The sequence below is a fragment of the Neolamprologus brichardi genome, chromosome 12 (assembly GCF_056152115.1).
Source record: "Neolamprologus brichardi isolate AB-2024 chromosome 12, ASM5615211v1, whole genome shotgun sequence".
NCBI lineage: Eukaryota > Metazoa > Chordata > Actinopteri > Cichliformes > Cichlidae > Neolamprologus > Neolamprologus brichardi.
This window is the reverse complement of record NC_142115.1, coordinates 27,219,837-27,241,797: the sequence shown is the minus strand read 5'-3', so window position 1 is coordinate 27,241,797 and position 21,961 is coordinate 27,219,837. Positions and strand designations below refer to the sequence as shown.

The window sequence follows — 21,961 nt, the reverse complement described above, 5'->3', positions numbered from 1 at the left end:
CTGTTTCATATGTTAGGCTATACCCTCTCTATTTTTGGCAATTCCACACCGGTGGAAACCCCAAAAAAAACACACATTAAGAGGCTCAAATGCCTGTGTCTCAATTTCATAATGACATGAAGAAATGTTTTTTAAATTATTTAATATAAAGGCAATAGGCAGAGTGTTATAGGTGTAGCCCTAAAGAATGTAGCCTCATGGGTAGTGTAGTCCGTGCTGCAGGGAGAATGGACTGGCATACCCGTTATCTGTCTGAGAGCGCCAGGGAAGGAGAAAAAGGAGAGTGGAAAAGTACGAGTTGTCACCGATCAGAAACGGGAGATGGAAGCATGTAAATATAATAATAACCACTGCAGCCTCCGAAACAATAAGTTCCGTTGGAGCAGCCGTTCAACGCCTCTCTCTGTCTCTCGCTAGCAAAGTTGACCCAGACAACAAAGTAAAGCTAGTTTTTGGCTACGAGCCCGACACAGAACCCAACGTATTAGCCAGAGGTCCCTTTACTATGGTTTGGAGCCGTGGACCTGTTTTATATACGCGCGGAATAGTTTTGTATATGAGATCGCTGCTAAAAGTGCAGCCTTACCAAATATCAACAAACTGTTACTCATTTTATATTACGATTTAAACATCTAGTTGGTAGTGGTATGGCGAGTAGCCTTCAGTAATAGTAACAAACCACACAGCAATAGTACATTCACGTAGTTGTAAAAAAGCATGATAATATATTAATTAATCCAAAGTATTCAGAATACGTTACTCTCATTGAGTAACGTAACGGAGTACGTTACAGAATACATTTTGGGGCATGTATTCTGTAATCTGTACTGGAATACATTTTAAAAGTAACCTTCCCAACACTGTCTGTCAAGGTTATTATAGTTAACTAAAACTAAACTAAAAACTAAAACTAGATGTAATAAAAATCTTAGTTAACCAATTTAAAATAAATACTCAACTTTTGAAAAAACACAACAAAAAAACAAACAATTCTGTGAACCTTTAAAACGAACTAAACTACAGGAAATATCCTTTGATTAAGTGCTTGTTATTTTGGTAACACATTTTTATCAAAACTTGTCTGATGAGGCTTTGACGGACATATTTATTGAATCATTTGGACATCTACAAGACCGTGAGTCGATGCTTTAAAAAGTTCTTTGTTTTTGCAGTAATACCTGTACTAATTTTCCTAAATCTTGCATCTGACATATGCCCTCTATACAACAATAATTAATAAAGACTAAAACTAAAGCTGAAAGTAATAAAAAAAACTAAAGTGAAACTTCACAGTTTCAAAAAACAACTAAAATTAGCCTACCTGCTCTGGAAACTAGCTGAAACGAAACTGAATTAAAGGCAAAAAGTCAAAACAAAATAAAAATTGAACACTAATAACAACTTAAAAACTATCTCGTGCTTTATCATCCAATAGAGCAACTTTAGGATGTGGTGAAACAGCAAATTCACATCATAAATGTATTGCCGATATACCTGACGCAACTATTCCCAGCGCACCCCCACTATACGTTTAGTTTCGAGTTCAAGCAATATATCCGAATCTCCACATACTCCTAAAGCTGGAAGCAATGGACATTAAAGAAATGTAAACTTAAAATGAAACAGTTTAATTCCACTGCTGACACTTGCTAGTTTCAAAAAAAAACCCTCCTTCTGTGTGCACCCTCCCTGACACTGCTAAAAACTTGCTACCCCCTAAATGTCACGCATAATAAGTTCTTAAAATTAAAATGTTTTCTCTAGAACTGATTTTCCAAGCTGACATGCCAACAGTCAGAGTAACTGCCAAGGCCTCCTACGAAAAATACGGTGCCTGCCAGAACACATGGTCAAGATGATAGATAAATAAACGTCCACGAAAATTATGTTACCTACATAAAACACATGCCTTCCAAGTCACTCACCCCCAACAGCCTCCGAAATAAAGGCGTGTGTGACCGTCTTTGCCATGTAGGAGAGGTGAAGCGTGGCAGCAAGAGAAGGACAGGGCACAATCAATGGGTCTTTCCTAGAATTGAAGCAGTGTATACCAAAAGGAAAAATAATAAAAGGTAGAATGTATTATTGATGAGCAACAGCTCACCAGCATTTTTGTTTTATGACAGGAAACTGACTTGGATGGAGCAGCAGCTATGATGAGGTGAGGGGCGAGCAGAGACAGGGAGTAGTGGACAACCTCTGTCAAACTTCCCCCAAAGCCGACGTCTTTGTTCCTGAACAAAAGTTCCTCTGTGAGCCAAGCCACATCACGACACAGAACAGATGTACTTACACCCTGCGGAGGAGAGAAGGAGGAAGAGAAATCTAATTCCAAAATCAGACATGAACATTAACCATCTGCTGACATTAGTTAGCGACTGGTGGGTATGACTCAGAAAATCACTGTCACACTCTACTACACTTGCACGAAAAAAAACAATTCTGTTTATGAGCCGCTTGGAGTGTTGATGGATCCTTAGAGGGTTTAGCAGCAGATTTTAACACTCACAGCAGCAAGGGGAAACTTGTTTGCATCTACACAGGGGCTGACACACGAACCTTGCGGTGTTTGTACAACAGAAGACTGGACATAAGACTGGTGGGCATCACAGCCATGCAGGAAGTTGCAGCTAGACGCACACATACACATAAACACACACACAGATTATGCAGCACAATTTGCATACCATTATAGACTCATTTACTATTCAGCAAGGAAGATAATCCTGTATTTACAGAAGACGAGGTGGAGGATGATGGCAATGCTGAGGTTTCTCTCCGACCGACTTGGCTCTTCAAGTTCAGATGCATAATAAGAAGACGGCAGGAGCCACGACATTCTCCTCTGCCCGAATGCACTGCCAGCACTTCAAAGAAAAAAAGGGGGAGTGAAAAGAGAAGAATACCAGCATAAATGTAGATTTTCATTTATTTATCTTATGATGTCATAGAAAGAGAGACAGAAGGATATGGCGCTCAAAGTGTTCTATGTAAAGAGAGCTGGTCTCTTGTCCCCGATGGCAAAGAGACAAATAACAACTGAAATGGGAAAACTTATGAGCAAAACAGCTTGTTGTGCTGACACAGTAGACGTTCACACCAGTTTCAACAGTTTGATGGTACATCGTACTTGAGTTTTCCAAACTGTATCTTTAACTGAATTAAAAGGGATGTTGTTGTAACTTTGTGCAATCGTAGCAGAAGTATAATCTGCATGGAAAAAGAAGAGAAACTTTGGAAACACTTTTTCCGATGTACGTGCTGACCACTGAAATTAATGCTAAGGATCCCAATTCACATATTTATTTCATCAGAATAACTGTAGTTTTATCTCTGATAACAGCCTAACCCAGCAGTTTGAGACCATCATCATCAAAAAGAGAGATAAAACAGAGATAACTGACAAAAATGTCAGTTTTAAGAAAGTCAAGGTCAGTAAAATTCAACTTGTCCAAGATTTCTAGTAGATGTACCTAAATCCTACTTTGCCTCGTTCTTCAGTTCACATTCACAAACTTGGGTATTCAAGGTGTTCGCCCGCCCACCCAGCAGGGTGATGACAATACAAGTCTAAAACAATTAGTCTTGCATGGCTGAGGGGTAATAAAACTAGTACTAATAGTAACAGTAAAAATGAGTCCAGAGAATCCATGGACGACAGGGTAGTCTCATATTAAACAATGGCATCACATCCTTTTTCCAGGCCAGATCTGCAAGCCTCAACCTCATCCGACGAGAGAGACACCCAAGTAGTTACATGGGTCTCTTTCCTATACTGCTAGAATAGGAAAGGCTTATCTTTTAAGGCTTCAAATGGAATCATAATTGTCCCAACTTGCAGTGACTGATTAGGAGTTTTATTATTGATCCACAAGCTCAATATCCCAGCAGGCAAGTCCTTGCAGCAAGATGTAGAGCATGCTTAAAAATTACTTTATACTACTGGACTTGGGGGGGCAGCTCCACAAACAATGAAAATAAGATCTTACAGAAGACTGACATTTAGCGTAATACTTGGACAAGGCTGGATTCCCTCAGGAATAATGTACAGCCCGTGTAAAATCTTGAATTGCCTCTCCTAAGCAGAGTTAAAGACCAGGACACTGGAGAGCTGCACAGGCCATAGAGGCCACTCCAGGCCCCCGGCTCTATAGTAACCAGGTCAGATTCCAATCTGCCTTTTACTTTGTCAGCATTATCTACATGGAGGCTCAAGAGGATCTTATAAAGCTTCTTGGTAAAATATTTAAGTTGTATATTATATGGTAGAAATGGTGAGACCTCCAGTGAAATGTATAATGCCTACTTATCAAAGGTACTTTAACTGGCTGTAACAAAGCCTTTTCAGCTTTGGGGAAAATAAAGTACAGCTTTACTTTTCTTATTTTGATGAAGATTAGGCAGCCTAGTAAGTATAAATGAGCTCACAGACATTACTAAAAGTCTAAGTATATAAATTTTTACCACATGTGACTGCAGTGGGGTATTTATAATTATCTAGTACTTTAACATTTCTTTTTCTTTAACAGTTTTTAGAGGTATTACATTATAGAACTGGAAACATTATTTAATTTACAGCTAAAAAAAATGAAACTATTGTAAAGTGAAGAAAAAAAAAATCTCTTAGATTAGGTCTACAGAGTAGCTATAAAGCTTTCAGACGCTTTGAAACCCAAACCCGACCTGTGTTTGTAAAGATCAATCATATTTTAAGCAATCTGCATTGACAGCAAATAAAACAAATATAACAGACTAATGGCTTAACAAACAAAATAGTAAAAGTAAAACAAATTGAACACTTTCAGTTTAATTTTGACTCAAAACTAGCTGCAGATCAAATGCACTGGTAAGCCAGGAGGGTTGGTGGTGAAAGTAAACAAATCTGCCCACGAACTGTTACATGTTTTAAATAAACATGAGACATTTACGCGTGTACACCCATGCAAACCACCGCTCTCGAGAGGACAAATCGGCTCTGTCATTTTTTTTTGTCAAAGCCACATGGAGTCACTGGGGACGGGCAAAAGTGCTGCATGCTGTTCTGCAGCAGCCTTTCACGATTCGCTCTTTGTATTGCATATAAGAGCCATCTCACATTAAAACATGGGGTTGCTTTTATTGTGAAGCAGGCTCTGCACTTAGTATGCGATAGTTTATCTAGCGTACACAATGAGATGATGACCATTCCTGGCCTTTTTTCTAGCCATCCATCCATCCGTTATTCGTTGCTTATCCAATTCAGGATCCCAGGGAGGCTGGAATCTATCCCAGCTGTCATTTATCCAGAGTCGGGGGTAGCCCCTGGTCAGGTCGCCAGTCCATCACAGGGCCAACATGGAGACAGATAATCACACACTCTCACCATCACGGCAAGTACTGACCCAACAGATATCAGGTGACCTTACATGCATGGACTGTGAGAGGAAACCGGAGAACCCAGAGAGAACTCATGCAGACAGTGAGAACATTTGTCTGCATGTAAACACAGCTAAATTCAAACCCAGGATCCTTTTGCTGTGAAATGACAGTGCTGACCACTCCACAAAAAACAACTATGTTAATTACTATAATTTATAATTAATATACTTAATGTTGTAAATGGAAAAATATTGAGAGACGCCATAAACAGCAGCACTAGCTGTTCCTTTCTATTTGTGCTCAATGAGTCTTTGGAGGTGTATTAAACCACATTTATTTATTATTACATAATTATATTACATAATAATAATTTCACTTACCCAAAAAATAGATAAATAAATGCATCACAATTTCAAGGTAACTCTAAAAGTGTTCAGTAAAAGCTCAGTGGATCACTTCACACTACATTTGTGCCTATAATGAGCAATAATGTTTTTCAGCTGTTTATCTGATGCTGTGTTAAAACTGGTGTAGCATTGATGCATTCTGGTTCTATATTATTTTTAAGAGAAGATATCAAAACATTTTAGACAGAAATTGTTCATTTCAACTAAGTTAAAAAGTGTGTGCACTTTTGTAAACAGTGTCAGTCATATAGTCACTTATCCATCTCACCATCCATTATAAATCACAGGTTACTGTAATGTGTGAAATATAGAAAGAAAGTTCTACATTTTATTGTCATTGGTTGGCTGTAGTGCCCAAAATAATGAGAATTAAAATCCACTGAGAAGTCAATGAGGCAAACAGTCACAATTACCTATTTTCAGTAGACTGGACATGCGATCTCACCTGTATCCAGACAGCTTACACCAAGCTTCCAAAAAACAACAACTGCTTTTTAGCTAACAAGCTAATGTTAGGCTCGGCATTCCCTCTGATAAACAGTTTAAATTCTCACATAATATGAAAGTTTATTTACTAATTGTCTGAGTCCAACAATTTAGATCTACTACAATGAAAGTTTTTCTAATGCCAGCTAGCAGCCGCTAACAGAGGCTAACAACAACTAACAGCAGCAAAAACAACACAGTTTACTAACAGAAAAGTTCAGGATATCCTGACCAACTCACCTCGCTATCATTGTCATTGGACAGGAGTGAGCTTCACTGACTCATTTACTTGTTTCGGGCTCCTTTCACAAGTTTTATTGCCTCCTCCAGAGTACATATACATACATGTATACATATACATGTACATATACATGGACAGTGGACTGACAGCCTATACTCACTACAGATGAACTACGGCCAAAGTGGTTTGTTCTTTACAAGCCACTGTAGCTAAGATTACGCCCGTGAATTCAGAGGGGTGAGAAAATAGAATTCAGTTCATTCATTGACATCTAGTGATGAAATTTTAAACACTGTATCTTTAAACCTTATTATGAGCTATATGGAAAAACTGAAGAAAAAAAAGAATCTCCAAAGGTTTATCATGCTGCCCAGAATCTGCTGATGATAGAATCCCTATATACAAGTACATATGTCATATCTGTGAAGGCACCCTTAATGCTTGATGATATACTGCAAACCATTAAAAAATGAAGTACACTGTCAAAACCAAACTGCTGAGCAGTTTATATCCTGTCTTGCACAAGATCAGGAAAACATTTTGTTTGTTTTAGAGTTGTCTGTCTCTTCAGCTCTTACATATTGTAGTTAAAAGGTGAGCCAATGCTCCTTCCCAAATGTGGTTGCATTCAAATCAAAACACGCAAATACATACACTAAAATGTCTAAGCTTCAGTATCTGATACAGTGTGTTTGTAGCATTCTGAATTAAATATATGTAATGGTTAAATGATATGCAAATGCTCTAAAGCTGAAACCTCAGCAGCTAGGGAAAAAACAGAGTGCAGCAGAGGCACTGAGCAGCGCCCAAGCATGTTTATGATGTAGGCGCAGAGAGTTGAAGTTACTCACATGCAGATGACAATCCAATCTAACTACCCATCTCTACTCCTCTCTTTTTCTATCGCTTGCCATCTCTTTGACTCTGGCTGTTTCTTCCTCCATTCCTCTCAGAAGAATTAAATGTATGATAGGAGAAGCCACTCTGCTCGTCAGAAGCCAAGCAGAGATTGAGCGGGGATGTTATTTTCTTTCCGTTATCTTTTTTTCACTGGCAGACTGTGTAATGTTGATGGTAATTGGACCGAGGCTAAGAGGATGAAAACTCTCATCAGTGCTTGCATCATATCCGTGCCAGATTTAAGGTTTAGAGAAAAGTATTTCAAAGTTTAGGAGAAAACAACTTTTCAATTTCACAGATGCAGATAAAACACAATGCAGTTCCACTGTGGTTTGTTCATATGCAGTATTAATGTTTACTCACGCATACAGGCATGTATGCAGAAGCTTTGATTACCGGTTGTTGAGGATAACAGGAAGCAACAGGTCCTGTAGAGGGAGCCATTCATCTACTCTGCACCTGCCTGATTCGCACATCTCCTACACACAAACACACGCACACAGGATCGTTTACACACGCATGCACATGCAAAGAGCTTTAAATTTGCATCTTTAAATTACTTAAAACTAATGCTCTTGTTAACTGGGTTCATAAAACTGCACAAAGTCTCCATTAGTAATTCCATTTCCAGTTTATTAGGTATATCTAGCTAAAACTAATATATAGTGATACAGTGTATCCTGCAACTTTCCTACTGAAAAACTATAATGCCAACCAAAGAGGCATTTAACTTATTATCTTTCTTGTGGTGTGCTGAATTATACTCACTCTCTCTAGTCTCAACGTGCAGAAAACAGAGGGCATAAATGTAGAAATAGATTTATTATTTACTTAATATAATATGCTATAAATGAGATTTTACGGCTCAAAGGAAATTTTAAGTAAGACTAATTTAAAATGAAGTAATTTCAAAACTCACTTGTGAAGCTAATTTAATTATTACAATGTGAAAAGTATGATTTATGACAAAGCTTTTAGTTTACTGGCACAAGAGTGCATAAATAAATGATCCCACAAAGCGTCACGAGACAATAGTCTCAGCTCTTTTCGACAAAAACACGTCTGCCTTTCTTTTTTCCCCACTAGGACAACATGACTGTTTGTTTAACCACTGTTAAAACGCTCAGAACTCATGCTCAAAGTAAACACCAGTACGGCTGAATGGGGTTTTTAATGACATGGGCTTCCTGCTGCGTACCTTGACAGAAAAGGGCTGGGCGAGGTGAATCCTCACACTTCCTTCTGGCCTCGAACAGAAAAGGCACCACAACCACTGGAAGATAGATTTCAACCCAACCTATGAAGATATGTAAAATACACACACACACACACACACACAGACACATACATATCTTGACATATTTACATTTAGGAGGACATGTGAACAGCAATACCACTAATGAGCAGGATCTATAACAAGTACTAAGATAAACAGCCGCCCTCATAGTGTGCTTAGGAGTACAGGAACTGTGTGTACAGCACTGTGTGTGCACAGTGTGTGAATGACAGAGCAGAAATGATGGGGCAAGGACCTTATTATTGCAATTAACCAAAAGCAACACCCACTCTCCGGTATCATCTCAAAGTGCAGATAACAAAGGGCGTTATTAATGGAGACTAATAATCATCACAGCTGCCTTGAAAAAAATAAAATGCAAACCTCAACTCATCGACCAAAGCTGCCCAGTGAGAAATTAGAGAGCAAAGTTGTGAAAGTTGGAGAGTCATCACTGACAACTTTGGGTTTTTTCTCGAGACCACAAGTTTCATTCTGTGAGCACCTCTTTAGACAAAAATCTGAGAAACTTGTGCCGTCAGCACACAACACAGCACACATATCCTGATCACAGGACTGTAACTACAAAATCTTATTTTTATTGGACTCAATATTCTTTGTCTTTCTTCTGTTTGAGTAGACAATTCTCTTTTCCTATTTTTCTAACTACAGCTATTTTGGGGGTTCTTGAACAGAACGTTTTAGGCTGTATTTGCTTACATTTGAGTGAACTTGCCCGTGTCTGCTTATTATCTATTAGCAGTTCCTGTTTTCAAAGTAAACATACATACAGCTATGCTTGGATGTAATAACTCAACCAAGTTAACACTGTACAAAATAAAGTGAATTTTAGGTAAATTCATACAGTCATCACATTATTAAAGCATATTTTTTCCTCCGATGTAGTGACACTGTATCTGTGTGTGAAAGGTCTTTGTGTTCACATTCACTCAGCTGTATCTTAAAAAGTGTTTGCATGTTGATTGCCTCCATGAGCTGTATGTCAAAGTAACTGCTGTTGCTCCAACTGTTGGTCGTGTTGATAAGTGAGCCAAATGAATGGCACAGACTGCAATAACTAATTTCCTGTTGTTTTTATAACACTGGCAAGCACCTGTTCCTTTCACCATATGCAGTATTTCTGCCTCATGTTCTTTCTCCTTTTTGCAGTTTGAAAACACAGCACTAAAGCAAACCTGTTCACTTGCTCCTGAGGACAGAACAGTTACAGATGGATCCTATTAAGTGTGTGCGTGCGCTTGCAAGTGTTTGTTTACACACATCCACCTGAATGTAGGTCTTGGGTACACAATCGTACGAGATGCCCACGGGGACCAGACTGACGTCGGGGACTGATCCCTCTTTGATGAGCTGCCTGATGCGAGCCAGCCACTGGCCACCCAGGCCAGACCTCTCTGACACACCAATACTTATTGCCTGGCCCTCATGTAGCAGCTCACGTACCAGCTGAGGAGAGAAAGATGGCAAATACAGAGGTGTGAAAAGTCCTGGGAGTCAGAGAACAATTAACATAAACGCCTACAATGCATTTTGAAAAGACACATAAGCAATAATGCAAACCAGAAGATGGAGGAAACATTAAAAAACAGTCCAGAGGCAGAATGTGGAGGAAAGTCAAGTCAAAATGCAGGAAGCAGGCAGGATAAAGAGCAGAGATAAAGCGGGACTGTGGGGGACACTTAGTGACATTCAGAGATACTTCCCTCACCCCAAATCCTGTTTCCCCCTTACAGACAACAGAAATTCAATTACCATTGAACAGCAGCTAAACAGGCCTACACTCAATAAACAATAAAGGTCTATTAACACTGAAATACAAGCAATAAACAAGCCTGCCTTCTCACGCAAAACAAATATGCTTTCTCACTTGAAGTGCAACTGAAAACAAACAAAGTAATAAAACATCTCACAGCATCAATTCATAAACAGGCTGTTTATGTTTTACTTTAGCTTTAGTCTCTGTATACCGACGTCAGACTGAGCTGTTTTATTGAACTGTATAACACAATATTGATCTTAGTAAAGACAGTAGCTCCTTTAAATGAAATGTGGCTTTAGGTATACTGATACAGATCACAAAGCGTCTGGCTCCTTAGATATAAACAGAAAATATTAAGAATAAATAGATGCTGATGATTACTGGTAAAAAAAAATAAAATAACTGAGGCACTTAGACAGGCACTTGAGGAAACCATAAAAGATGCAAGATGTGGGAGAAAACAATACACACCACGAATATCTCCCAGATAACCGACCTGTCAAGCTCCTGATTTAAACTACCACCGCTCTTCATATTTCCCCACCCTCGTTCTTATGGCTTTGTCACTCTAGCCAACTTCCAATATCTTTAGCAAAGACTGAAGCTAATTTGTGATTCTGAGAATGAATGGAAAGTAGGATGGGATGGTAGGGTGGCAGGTTGCATTCTGATTGGGGAGCTGACTGTGATAACAATCCTCCATGTAGTCCCTGCGTGTCTGGGAGTATGAATTGAAATTAATGCACATACACTAAGCAGCAAAATTACAAAGATGGGAATTTTTGTTTACCTTCTAATTTTATATAATTACCTGTTGTCTAGGATTTATTTTTCATCAAAATGCATTAGCAACATGATTTCTAATTCAGGGCTCAGTGTGTCATTTTAACTTTCACATACAGCGCTAATGAGGAATTTGTACCAGGAGAACTTTTTTATGACTTGTGGCACAGAAAAATTTGTGCCTCTAACCTCAATTAGTAGTTGCCCATAAAATTGGACATTTGCATATTGTGACCCAAGTGGTAAACTGTCCTGATGCTGGTGTGCTGCAGAAGTCACCTAAACAGAATCTGTTTAAATTCACACCGACTGGTCACTTTATTAGGTATAACTGTTCAACTGCTTTTTAATGCAATCATCTATATCAACCAGTCGCCAGCAAATCAATGCATTTAGGCATGTAGATATGGCCAAGATGATCTTGGCCATGTCTACATGATACATTATGATACAATGGAAGGTTACTGAAAGCACAACACGTCAAAGCTCCAAGCAGATGTGCTACAGAAGAATTCTGTCAGCTAAGAACAGGAATAATTCTCAGCCAAAATTGGGCAATAGAAGATTGGAAAAGCACTGCCTGATCTGATGAGTTCTGCTGCGGTTGGGTCAGAATTTGGTGTAAAGAGCACAAAGGAATGGATCCATCCTCCTTGCTATCCACAGTTCAGGATGATGGTTATGGTGTAATGACGTGGGGGATATTGTTAACAAACTTTGTGTCCTTTAGGATCAATTTGTCATTGTGTAAATGCCACAGCCTAACTGAGTATTCTTGCTGACCATGTCAATCCCTTTATGACCACAGGGTACCCAACACCTGGTCCTTTCAAGTTGCCACTAAGTGAATATCCTGTTACACTGATGGATTCTCGTATCAAACATGAACATGAAGTTTCAAATAATGTGATCAGTGTGAGCCAAAAGCTCAGACTTTAGAGTGCTCTAAATGCTCAGGTTCAGACAGTTCATACCACTCTCGGATCTGTATGACATCAAAGAGAGGGAAAATTCTTAATATAGCGACACAGAGGAGAGCTGATTTAAAGGGTGAAGGGTGGACAACTTGTTTCAATCACCAGAGGAGATGTATCAATACCCATCGTAAGATAAATAAGACTCAGCAGTAAATCATACAGATCTTCTCCAGTTGAGTCTAAGAATAAAACATATGGAGCTGGAAAAGAGCAAAAAAGGTCCCCTTTAATTACACTGGGTTAGACTACAAACAGGCAATATTTGCCCAAGTTAAAAAAAAAATGGGTAGAAAATTAAAAATCTCAGCAGCTATTTCATGGTCTGCTATGGCATTTAGGGAACACAAATGTCAGTATCTCCCTTTTTTATGTGCTAGAATGAGGTTTGCATCTGTTTACTTTAACACTATGCCAGCTCATGTGTGGCACAGCTTGTGCCTGTTAATGTCCTGATGTTTCCATTTAACTTAAACAAAGCCACACAGAAACCACTGCAATTACTTGTTAAAGCAGTCAAGCGGAAGTTTGATGTCTGATATAAGGACCAATTTCTTTTCCTTAAAAATAAAGTATGAAAATCACCAGACCTAGGAACTCTTATATACTAACACTTCTTATTTCTAACTTACAGCAGTCATGACAGACTGGTACAATGTGTCCATCTCAGCATCCTCCTCAGTAGGTGCAGAGGGAGGCAGGAGGACTACACCTACTTTCTGCAGGATTGATCTGCAGGATAAACAAAGCATAGCATAACTCAAACACTAGTTTAATCAAAGAAAATGTGCATAAAGTCATTCCTGCACATTTTCACTGTTTGAAATACAACTGCCCAGCTCAAAAATAGTAGCGTGAATAAAAGTGATAAACACAGCACCTTATTTAGTTTGTGTGTGTGTTTGTGTGTATGAATGTACCTTAGGGAGGCGTTCTTAATTTGGAGAGGACAAACAGTGTACGGGACTCTGAGGCTGTGATAGAAGAGCACGAGAGGGATGAGAGCGCAGTCCACGGCGCTCTGACGCACGTACACATAAACCAGCAGAGATCCCTGAATTAGAGAACAGAAGCAGCTTCTGATAAACAAAATTCCTCACATTGTAATTCATTACATCAAACAAACACGGATTGTGCAGAGGTGACGCACAGATTAAGGAGCGAATCCGTGACCTTAGATTAAATCAGCTTTTGATCAAGCCACACAAAGGAAACAGGAAGCAATGAAGAAAAAATAATTTTATGTTTTAAAACTAGCAAAGACAGTGAAAAATGTGTGAGGTACACATTCAAGTATTTAAAGTTGCAGCCACAGTTCAAGTATAGGTGGTGAGTATGCCTGAATGGCTGGATTGATTGTAGAAGTTGACAGCGCAACTTTGTTTTTTTCCCAGTGTCAACAACAGCTCTATTATTTGCTTTGTGGTCCCTTATCTTTCGAGTAGCATTAGTGATTTTTTCCATTATGGACATGGAAATGAAGAGCTACTATCACAAACTCAATTATATATTGAGTGAAGTCAAAGCAGAGAGATAAAAACACAATGGCACTTCTGTGCATGCAATATTGTCGCTACAGCAAAAAGCACTTTGCAATAAAAGAATTAAAACACATAAACAGCCTGAGCATTGGTAGTTTTCATAAACTCATGATAAAAGATATATTTATTATTTTTTTATTAGTTTTTTTAATATAGTGAAAGACACAATAACTGGGTTACACCTGAAATTATTTTATATGAATTTGGTTGTAACTACAGCCAGTATGCAGTGATTCAAACAGTTCAGTGAGGTCACGCTGTAACCCAACTTGCCTCAATAACGCAGAAAATGAAAGATTTTCAGGTTTGTCATGAAACAATTTATGGATGAATAAATTGGTAAAGATTTAGACAATGGGACTAAACAAGATTTAAATTGAATTTGTACACAATCCCTGCAGAAATAACCCTTGATATATCCTGACAATTACACTGCTCAAAAATATTAAAGAAACACTTGATCATCACTGTTTAATACAAAGTCATAAACACAAATCTGAATCCATTTCACCTTCACTGGAGAGGCAATGACAAGGCAACCCTCAGAAAGGGAGGGGGGCCTCGTCTTATTGCTGCCGTCTAATTTTTCTCTAGTTTTGCTTTTCACTGGTCTCCTTGTCACTACTTCTACCTGCAAACCAATTAGGTGTCACAGGTAGTTGAGCTCCTCAGTAATGGCACATCCAATGTGGTTTACTGTGTCTCCCAACATCAGTCTGTAGAGTGTGAAGGAGATACCAGGACACAGGTACAAGAAAAATATCACTGCAGCCCTGAAAAAATCATCTCCAGTGGGTTACTTATGAGCAGCAAGACCTGTTTGTCAATGGGTCAGTGATGGTCTCGGATGGTATTATCTTTGGAGGGTCACACAAACCTCCAGGTGTCAGCCAATGGTACCAAGATGAAATTATGAAAATCTCAGAGCCACTTCCAGACCTCATGCTCGTGCAGCTCCTCCTGCTGCAACACAATGCCCTTGGACAAATGGTGTAGTTAGTGCTTGAATGACAAAAGCACTCATACTACTGAGGGGTTCTCAGGCTCTTCATACCTGAATCCAGTTGAGAAGCTCTGGCACAGAAATAGCACCATAGGCTATTCAGATCCAAATCTGGGAAGAAATCCCCAGAACAACATCTGCTGTCTTATCAGGAGGAGTCCAGATGTTGTTGGATGTAAATGGACTGATTCTTATATAGCACTTTTCTGCTCTCCCGGAGCACTCAAAGCACTTTATACAACACACCTCATTCACCCATTAACACCTATTCACACAAGCACTTCTTTTTTCTATGATTAAATACTTCCTATCTAACATTCACACACATTCATACTTTGATGGATGCATCAGAGAGGAACTTGGTGTTATTATCTTGCCCAAGAATATTTGGCATGCAGGCTGGAGCAGCCAGGGATCGAACCACCAACCTTACTCCTGAGCTACACCCACCCTAATGTGCAAACAGGCGCATGGGTGTCAAAAAAATAACTGAGCCATCTGAAGATGCAAGTCACATCAGCGTGTGATTTAAATTGTGAACTTTGATCTTTGTTGAATCCGTCCTCACTGGATTGAAGATTTTTGTTTTCCACTGACTGCCGTTATGTCACAGTGAATTACTTATTGTATTTCAGAAACACTTTCCAACATGAGTATTTTATTCATCAGGACTGGATGTGCGACTTTTACTTTTAAAAGTCACGTTTACTTAATTTTTCACAGCAGAGTATTTGAAAACCATTAGAAATCATAAGAATAACATTTGAGGTTTTCTGTTAGCTGAAGCTGTTTTCACATGCACTGCCGCGTACAACATGTGAGAAAGCACAACTTCACACAACATCCTTGAATGTACTGACGTTTTCCAGAGTTTATCTGTGAAAACAACTTTAGTAACACACAACGTTTCAGTGATAACAAAGCTGAAGACCTCGCTCACTGAAATCATTCATGCCCATTTTAAGCCTGATTCAGAGTTATTTACTTCTGTTTATTTAGTCAACCATGTAATTAAAGTGTGCAGTTTGTTAGGAAAAAAAGAAAATAATTACACATAAAAAGGCAAGCAGGAGAAACCTCAACTTTCAAAAGACTCCAGAAAATTAGATCTGTTTACTTCACCTTACCGAATATATTCTCACATTTCTATTTACCTTGAAATCTTTTGGAGTAGATGTGTTTACAAATAGGGCAGCAGCTTGTTTACCATCTCAATAGATGTCAGAGCACAGCCTAATGTGAAACCAAAACCTCCCAGTATCAACACTGTGCAAACACACAGTGTACTTTCCATTTTTTGCAGCAAGAGACACCCTTCAGCATAGCAGATATTTAATCTACAAAGGTGTGTGTGCATTTATAGACATTTGTACCTCTTGTGAGGCTCTGTGTAAAGCCGACAGATGGTTGAGGTTAACTTGAATGCTGCCGAACACAGAAGCAAACATCTTCAGCATCGCCCAGCACACGAATCTAGTCAAAAGAGGATAGTGGGTGGAGGGATGTATAGAAAGAAGAGATGAAAAAGTTAATGACAAGAGATGCACACAAGGCCATAATAGACAAATGAAGCTAAGAGAAATAATCACCAATAATATAATTTAGGAAACAGTTTAGCACAAAACGGGAGGAAAGGACAGTGTTAAATGTGATGTTATGTAAATGAGACAGGTGGGGGCAAGAGAAAGTGGGGGAAAAGGATGGAGATAAAAAAATGACGACATAGGAAAGAAGTGAATCAGTAAGCAATAAAGCAGCAAGTGTGAGAGGATGAAAGATGTAGATAGAGACAAAGTCTATAAATGAGGGAGACTGAGGAAGCAAGGAGAAATTGAATTTCGAAGAAATTTCTTAAACTTCAAGACAGTCAAAAAGTTTCTTCAGAAAAAAAAAAAAAGTTTCCACTTCAGGCTACAGAAACATGGTCCCAAGAGATGATAGAGTCATAACATCCAATTTCAATTTAAATACTACTTAGTGCAGAGATCAAAAACATGCCGTCCACTGGCCGTGGACAAGTTTGTGTGTCAAACAGCTGTCAGTCATCTTGAAGAGCATGATGATTGACAGCTAGAAAGGCATTCATCTGTAAGCAGTCACACAAGAAGCTTTGAGCTGTCTTACAGTAGCACATAAGCATTTCTGTTTGTCTCTTCAACACAATTTAGGGTTTGGAAAGGCTATTGTTCTTCCCCTGAGTGACCAAAAAGAAGTAGGAATTTGTGATATCTACATATCTCCACTGACAGCTGACTATTCCAATTTTTTCCAGTAAAAATTCTTAAAACAATCCTGTGTACAAAAATAGAACATTCTTGTAAGACAGAAATCTGAAACCCTGAGCCTCAAATTCTGCTTTTTCTGCTGGTTTAAAAAAAAAAAATACATAAATAAACATAATTACTGAAATTACATTTTTTAATGAATCTGCCAATTATCTTGGGCTATTTTATTGTTAATGAATATTTATAAGAGCTATGCTTCCTCCCCCTGTGATTGGCCTGTTCGTCATAGCAACCACAGCTGTGGGTTTTTTGAGTATCGCCAACTAATACTGCAAAAACACTAAAGCCAACAATGTGTTAGTTAAGCTCTTAACATTTTTCACTTATTCAGTCCATCTATGTAATGAAAGATGTAAAAGTGATTCATGAATGGCCACGTCACTTTAAAAGAGGCTTTTTAATTAATTTCTCCATGCTTGTTGGCTTGTTGGGGACTATTCTTCAACACTGATCCACAGTAAACCTACAAAGCACAAGGACGGTCTAAGTTCAATTGATGCAACATTGTTAATGTTCATTGTCATTAAAAAACATTCAGCAAATGGCTCATTAATGTGTTTTAATAGTTTTTGGACAGAATAGACCCTCAATGAAAATGAGAAAAAGCTTTAAAGACCTTGAGTGCACAAATGATACTTGTTGGCAGGATCAGTTGATGGGTGGCTTTGGTGTTGTCGAGGCTTTAAAGAGACAGTTGACCTGATATTTTTTGGATGGCTCTTTTTTTTAGTCATTTTATTTTGGAATGCCCAGTTTTGGAGATATTAGCTATGGACATGTCTGCCTTCCATCAAAGTCCTTCTAGAAGCAAGTTTTGTCACTCGCCAGTCATCTTAGTAATACAGGGTGGGCCATTTATATGGATACACCGTAATAAAATGGGAATGGTTGGTGATATTAAAGTCCTGTTTGTGGCACATTAGTATATGTGAGGGGGCAAACTCCTGATGACCATGGCGGCCATTTAGAAGTTGGCTATCTTGGATACAACTTTTGTTTTTCCAAAAGGAAGAGGGCCATGTGACGCATCAAACTTATTGGTAATGTCACAAGAAAAACAATGGTGTGCTTGGTTTCAACGTATGATCGTTTTAGTCACTGCAGTTGCCCGCAGCTTATCTGGATGATACCAACTGGTCTGCAAGCAGGTTTAACTTTCACGATAATGTCATTTTTAAAAAAGTTAAAAGGAAAAAAAAATCCAGATCTTATACATTTACTGCAAAAGAGAAGGTTATTGCCCACAGAATGGGTCAAAAACAAGTATGTATACAGCACAACCAAAGTTAAAACTGTGGTGTATTTTTACTGTGTGTGGGCAGAAATTCAGAAACAGCAATAACTCAGTTTCCTGCCCGGCTCTTGACTGGCTCTTCAAGGGCAGGAACAAAAAAACCATAATTTTTGCCATTACAGAATTCTCCAAAGCCCAACAAATCCTAGATTTCCATTCAGGATTTGTTGAAATGCAGTCTCTCTCTTATAATGCTTCTCTTGATTACAATGGGAATAAATCTCAATTAATCTATTGTATACTATACAATATATATATATATATATATATATATATATATATATATATATATATACACTCAATTATCTATTGTTACTTGGTGAAACATTTGAAAACTATCACGTTCATGAAAGTAGAGAATGTTTCATGCAGGAACTATTTTCTTTATACCAAATTATGCCCGTTTACTGTATCACTGCGCAGAAGAAAATGAGCCACGATGAGAGGCTTGTGAAAAAAAGTCAGTAACGATCGTGTCCTCCAACTAAAAGACGCCACACGCATCTTTTAGTTGGCAGGTGGAGAGAGGACAAAAGAAAAAATTCTTCCATGAAACTGCACAATTTTGCATTTTATTTTTTCTAAACTGGCCATGACATTTGAAAAAACAGCCGTCACTGCTGAGTTTTTTAAAAATGTATTTTTTGGCACTTTGAGCATCACAAAAAAGATGCCACCTAGTTCTGTTATATTCAAGAAAAGGCAATATCTCTAAAACTGAGCAACTCGCATCACAACAATGCATATGGATAAGCAGTCGTATAGACCTAAATTACATTTTAGAAAAGCAATGTTGCTTTAATGTTGAAAATACATAAAATTAACTCCTTAGCCATTATGGAGTAGCAGCAAATGAATGAGAATAAAGTAGGAATTTCTCATAAATTAAGATGTGAAAATCTTTTAGAATCGTTATATCATCAAAAGGCTCATCTTTTCTGCATCAAAGGATTAAAAAAAATCATTAAAAGAAATCGCTGCAGACTGCAACTCTATTTTTGCTTCAGGCACACCGATATGATACATCTCACTCGTTATTTCTAAATGAAAGGTCTCACAGCACAGCTCTGAATCAATATGCAAATGTGATGTATTAGTAAATACACACAAACAACCATCTTTGAACCTAGCTTCCCCCCACAATCGACTCATGCGAACATAAACAAACCTTAAGATGCCAGAGGAGATGCAGGTGTTAATGAGGGGGAGGAATGGTGAGAGACAATCTAGCTGCCCGTGGCCGTCTCCCCCCTCAGGTGCTTTGTGCTCTGCTGTGAGCGCCTTCTTCACCCTGAAACACATGGTCACAGGACAGCAGGGTTAATATGGAACAAAGCTTCATTTGTGCTACACTTAGACAAACACCAGCCTTCCAGTAAGACAACAACACCATCCCTGAGTGTCGAGGTTACATAAAGGTTAAACTCAATTACACAGGAGGAGGGACAACAACAGCTTCAAACTGAGGAACAGTGACAGAGATAGAAGTGTGAAACCTCTCCTCAAGTTATCCCATCTTTCTTCGTTCACTCTTTACACACTGAGATAACCTTACTTTTCTGTTTTTTTGCATGTCTTTGTCTTATCTCCACTAGTCCTTTCTCATTCTCTCTCTGCAGAACTGCAGGAACCCATTTCATTTAATGTATCTCTGCGTATCATTTATTTACTCTCCTCCAGCATCTCTACTTCTGCCATCCTCCCTCTCTTTCTCCTCAGGTACCTGTTACTCTGACAGACTCGCTCGACCCTGCCGCTAACAGGACTGCCATAAACCTTGCACCCACTCACAAACAGGGCGCAGCACACCCTCCGCACCAGCCAGCCTCGATACCTGCATACAATTCAAAGAAATGAGCACGAGTGAGAGCGCTGGGACCAAATAAATTTGTGTGGCTTTGCCCGAATGCGGTGGATTCTCATACTACCTGGTTTGTGTCTCATTGACACTCAGCAGGTTGTGGAAACCAAGGGAATAGTTTTGTCCAAGCTTCTTGCTCTAAGCAATGACAAAAGCAGATAAAGATAGATGACCTGAATGTCAACATCAACCACGAATGGGCTGTGTGGGGCACAATCCAATTTACTGTATAAAAGAAGGCTATAGCTGAAGGATACTATGTGAATGGGGATAGCTACAAGAGGGTCTTTATACTCACAACCTTTGCGTGCCATATAAAGTCAACATTTTTCACTCAGTGAAAGAGATCCATAATTACTCTGCACACTCACCAGACTGTCTGGGGTGCACTGGTGGCAGCACTGGCCCACAACTGGCCTGAACTTCCCCAAACAAGGAAGCACGGTCTTCATCATTTTCCTGATCTTTAATCCACATGACAGCTGGGAAGAAACACAAAAAAGACACAACATAAACAGGATGTCACATGCAGAAAAACCACAACCACATCCACTTTTTGAAATAACACTCAACTGCCATGTTATTACGTACATAAAGCTAAAGCTAATGTTTCTTATCTTATTTGACTTTAATTTGTTTTGCCGTGATGTCTTTTGAGCTTGTGAAATTTTTTCTGTCTCTTTGATTGGTTTAACTCTGAATTCATATCGGTACGCCATTACTAGCAGTGCAGTAAATATTAATACAGTTCCCATGTGAGCCTCTGTATCAGACGCTCCCTGTGCAAATCAAACAAACAGCTCATGCGCTCAACAAGCCAGGCTGTGTACTGTATACTAATCAACCACACTTCAGGCCTCCCCAAGCAAGCTGACTGCTGGTCAGGTGTTCAAATATTTGCAGTACAGTACGATAAAACACGCCAACCGACTGATTATCATGCTCGATGTGTCAGGATTCAGAGTGATCGCCTGGCTTTGGAAAAAAAGATCTAATCAATCTCCTAAGATCAATGACACTTTCTCCGAGTTGAATGATGATGGATTCCAGAAAAGAGAGCAGCTGACTGGCAGAAAAGGTCAATTTAAAGACAAAACCTTACGATCATGAAAGTTTGGATCGAACTATCAATAATTTAAAGGGCCACACTCGTTCAGGGGAAAAGTACAAAGAAAAGAGGTAGACCAAAAAAATGAGAGGCATGCGGATTATCAGGCTAAACCTGTGTGTAAATAAGCTGGCCCAGCTCGATGACCAGAGTTACGCACTTATGTCTGCTCATTCTAAGGAGAAGGTAGAAATGCTTTGATCTGGATCTGATGCCCATGATATGTCATTAATTTTCTGGATTATTATTTTGTAGTTCTGTTCTTCTGCTAAGAGTGCTGTACATAACAAGAGATGACTGAAAGAAAAAAGAAAACCCTGGATCCAGACAGGAAGGGGATTTTACATTGTGCTGGCACGGTTTGGGGTTTGAGGTGCTATGTGATCACCACTTTCCTGGTGAGGAATTTTGTTTTTTAATGTATGTGAGTGGACTTATTGGGCATGACATCACTTTAAAGTTTTAGCTCATTTCAGTTTTGCTGAAAGTTTCAAGGCCTTGAAACTTGCTCAATATAGTAAAAGCTACATAAAAGGAACACGTGTGCGTTGGATTTGATTAGAGTCACTTAATTTTGTTGTAATTTTGTGAGTTTTAATGGAGTTTTAAAATCATGGGGTGATCTATGAATCCCTCCTGGTGGTGCATTCAGATGCTGCTGTGA

General features: G+C 38.9%; 1 protein-coding gene across 10 annotated transcripts in view; it reads right to left on the bottom strand.

Moving 5' to 3' along the window:
* The window catches only part of gpat2 (glycerol-3-phosphate acyltransferase 2, mitochondrial), a 171,704-nt gene that overhangs the window by 16,789 nt on the left and 132,954 nt on the right, over positions 1-21,961 (bottom strand). For 8 of the 10 annotated variants that reach the window (XR_436857.2, XM_006789907.3, XM_006789913.3 and 5 more), the window contains 14 exons: positions 20,561-20,671; positions 20,257-20,327; positions 20,052-20,162; positions 19,497-19,619; positions 16,123-16,222; positions 13,126-13,259; positions 12,838-12,937; positions 9,950-10,135; positions 8,591-8,689; positions 7,789-7,871; positions 2,737-2,867; positions 2,560-2,630; positions 2,136-2,296; positions 1,926-2,029 (listed from right to left, as the gene is read on the bottom strand). Coding sequence is in view for 9 of the 10 variants with exons in the window: in XM_006789907.3 (XP_006789970.2) it covers positions 1,926-2,029; positions 2,136-2,296; positions 2,560-2,630; positions 2,737-2,867; positions 7,789-7,871; positions 8,591-8,689; positions 9,950-10,135; positions 12,838-12,937; positions 13,126-13,259; positions 16,123-16,222; positions 19,497-19,619; positions 20,052-20,162; positions 20,257-20,327; positions 20,561-20,671 (1,585 nt within the window). In the remaining variant the exon portion in view is untranslated. The remainder of the gene's footprint in view (positions 1-1,925; positions 2,030-2,135; positions 2,297-2,559; positions 2,631-2,736; positions 2,868-7,788; positions 7,872-8,590; positions 8,690-9,949; positions 10,136-12,837; positions 12,938-13,125; positions 13,260-16,122; positions 16,223-19,496; positions 19,620-20,051; positions 20,163-20,256; positions 20,328-20,560; positions 20,672-21,961) is intronic. The other 2 variants (XM_006789912.3, XM_006789911.3) reach the window with 2 other exon arrangements.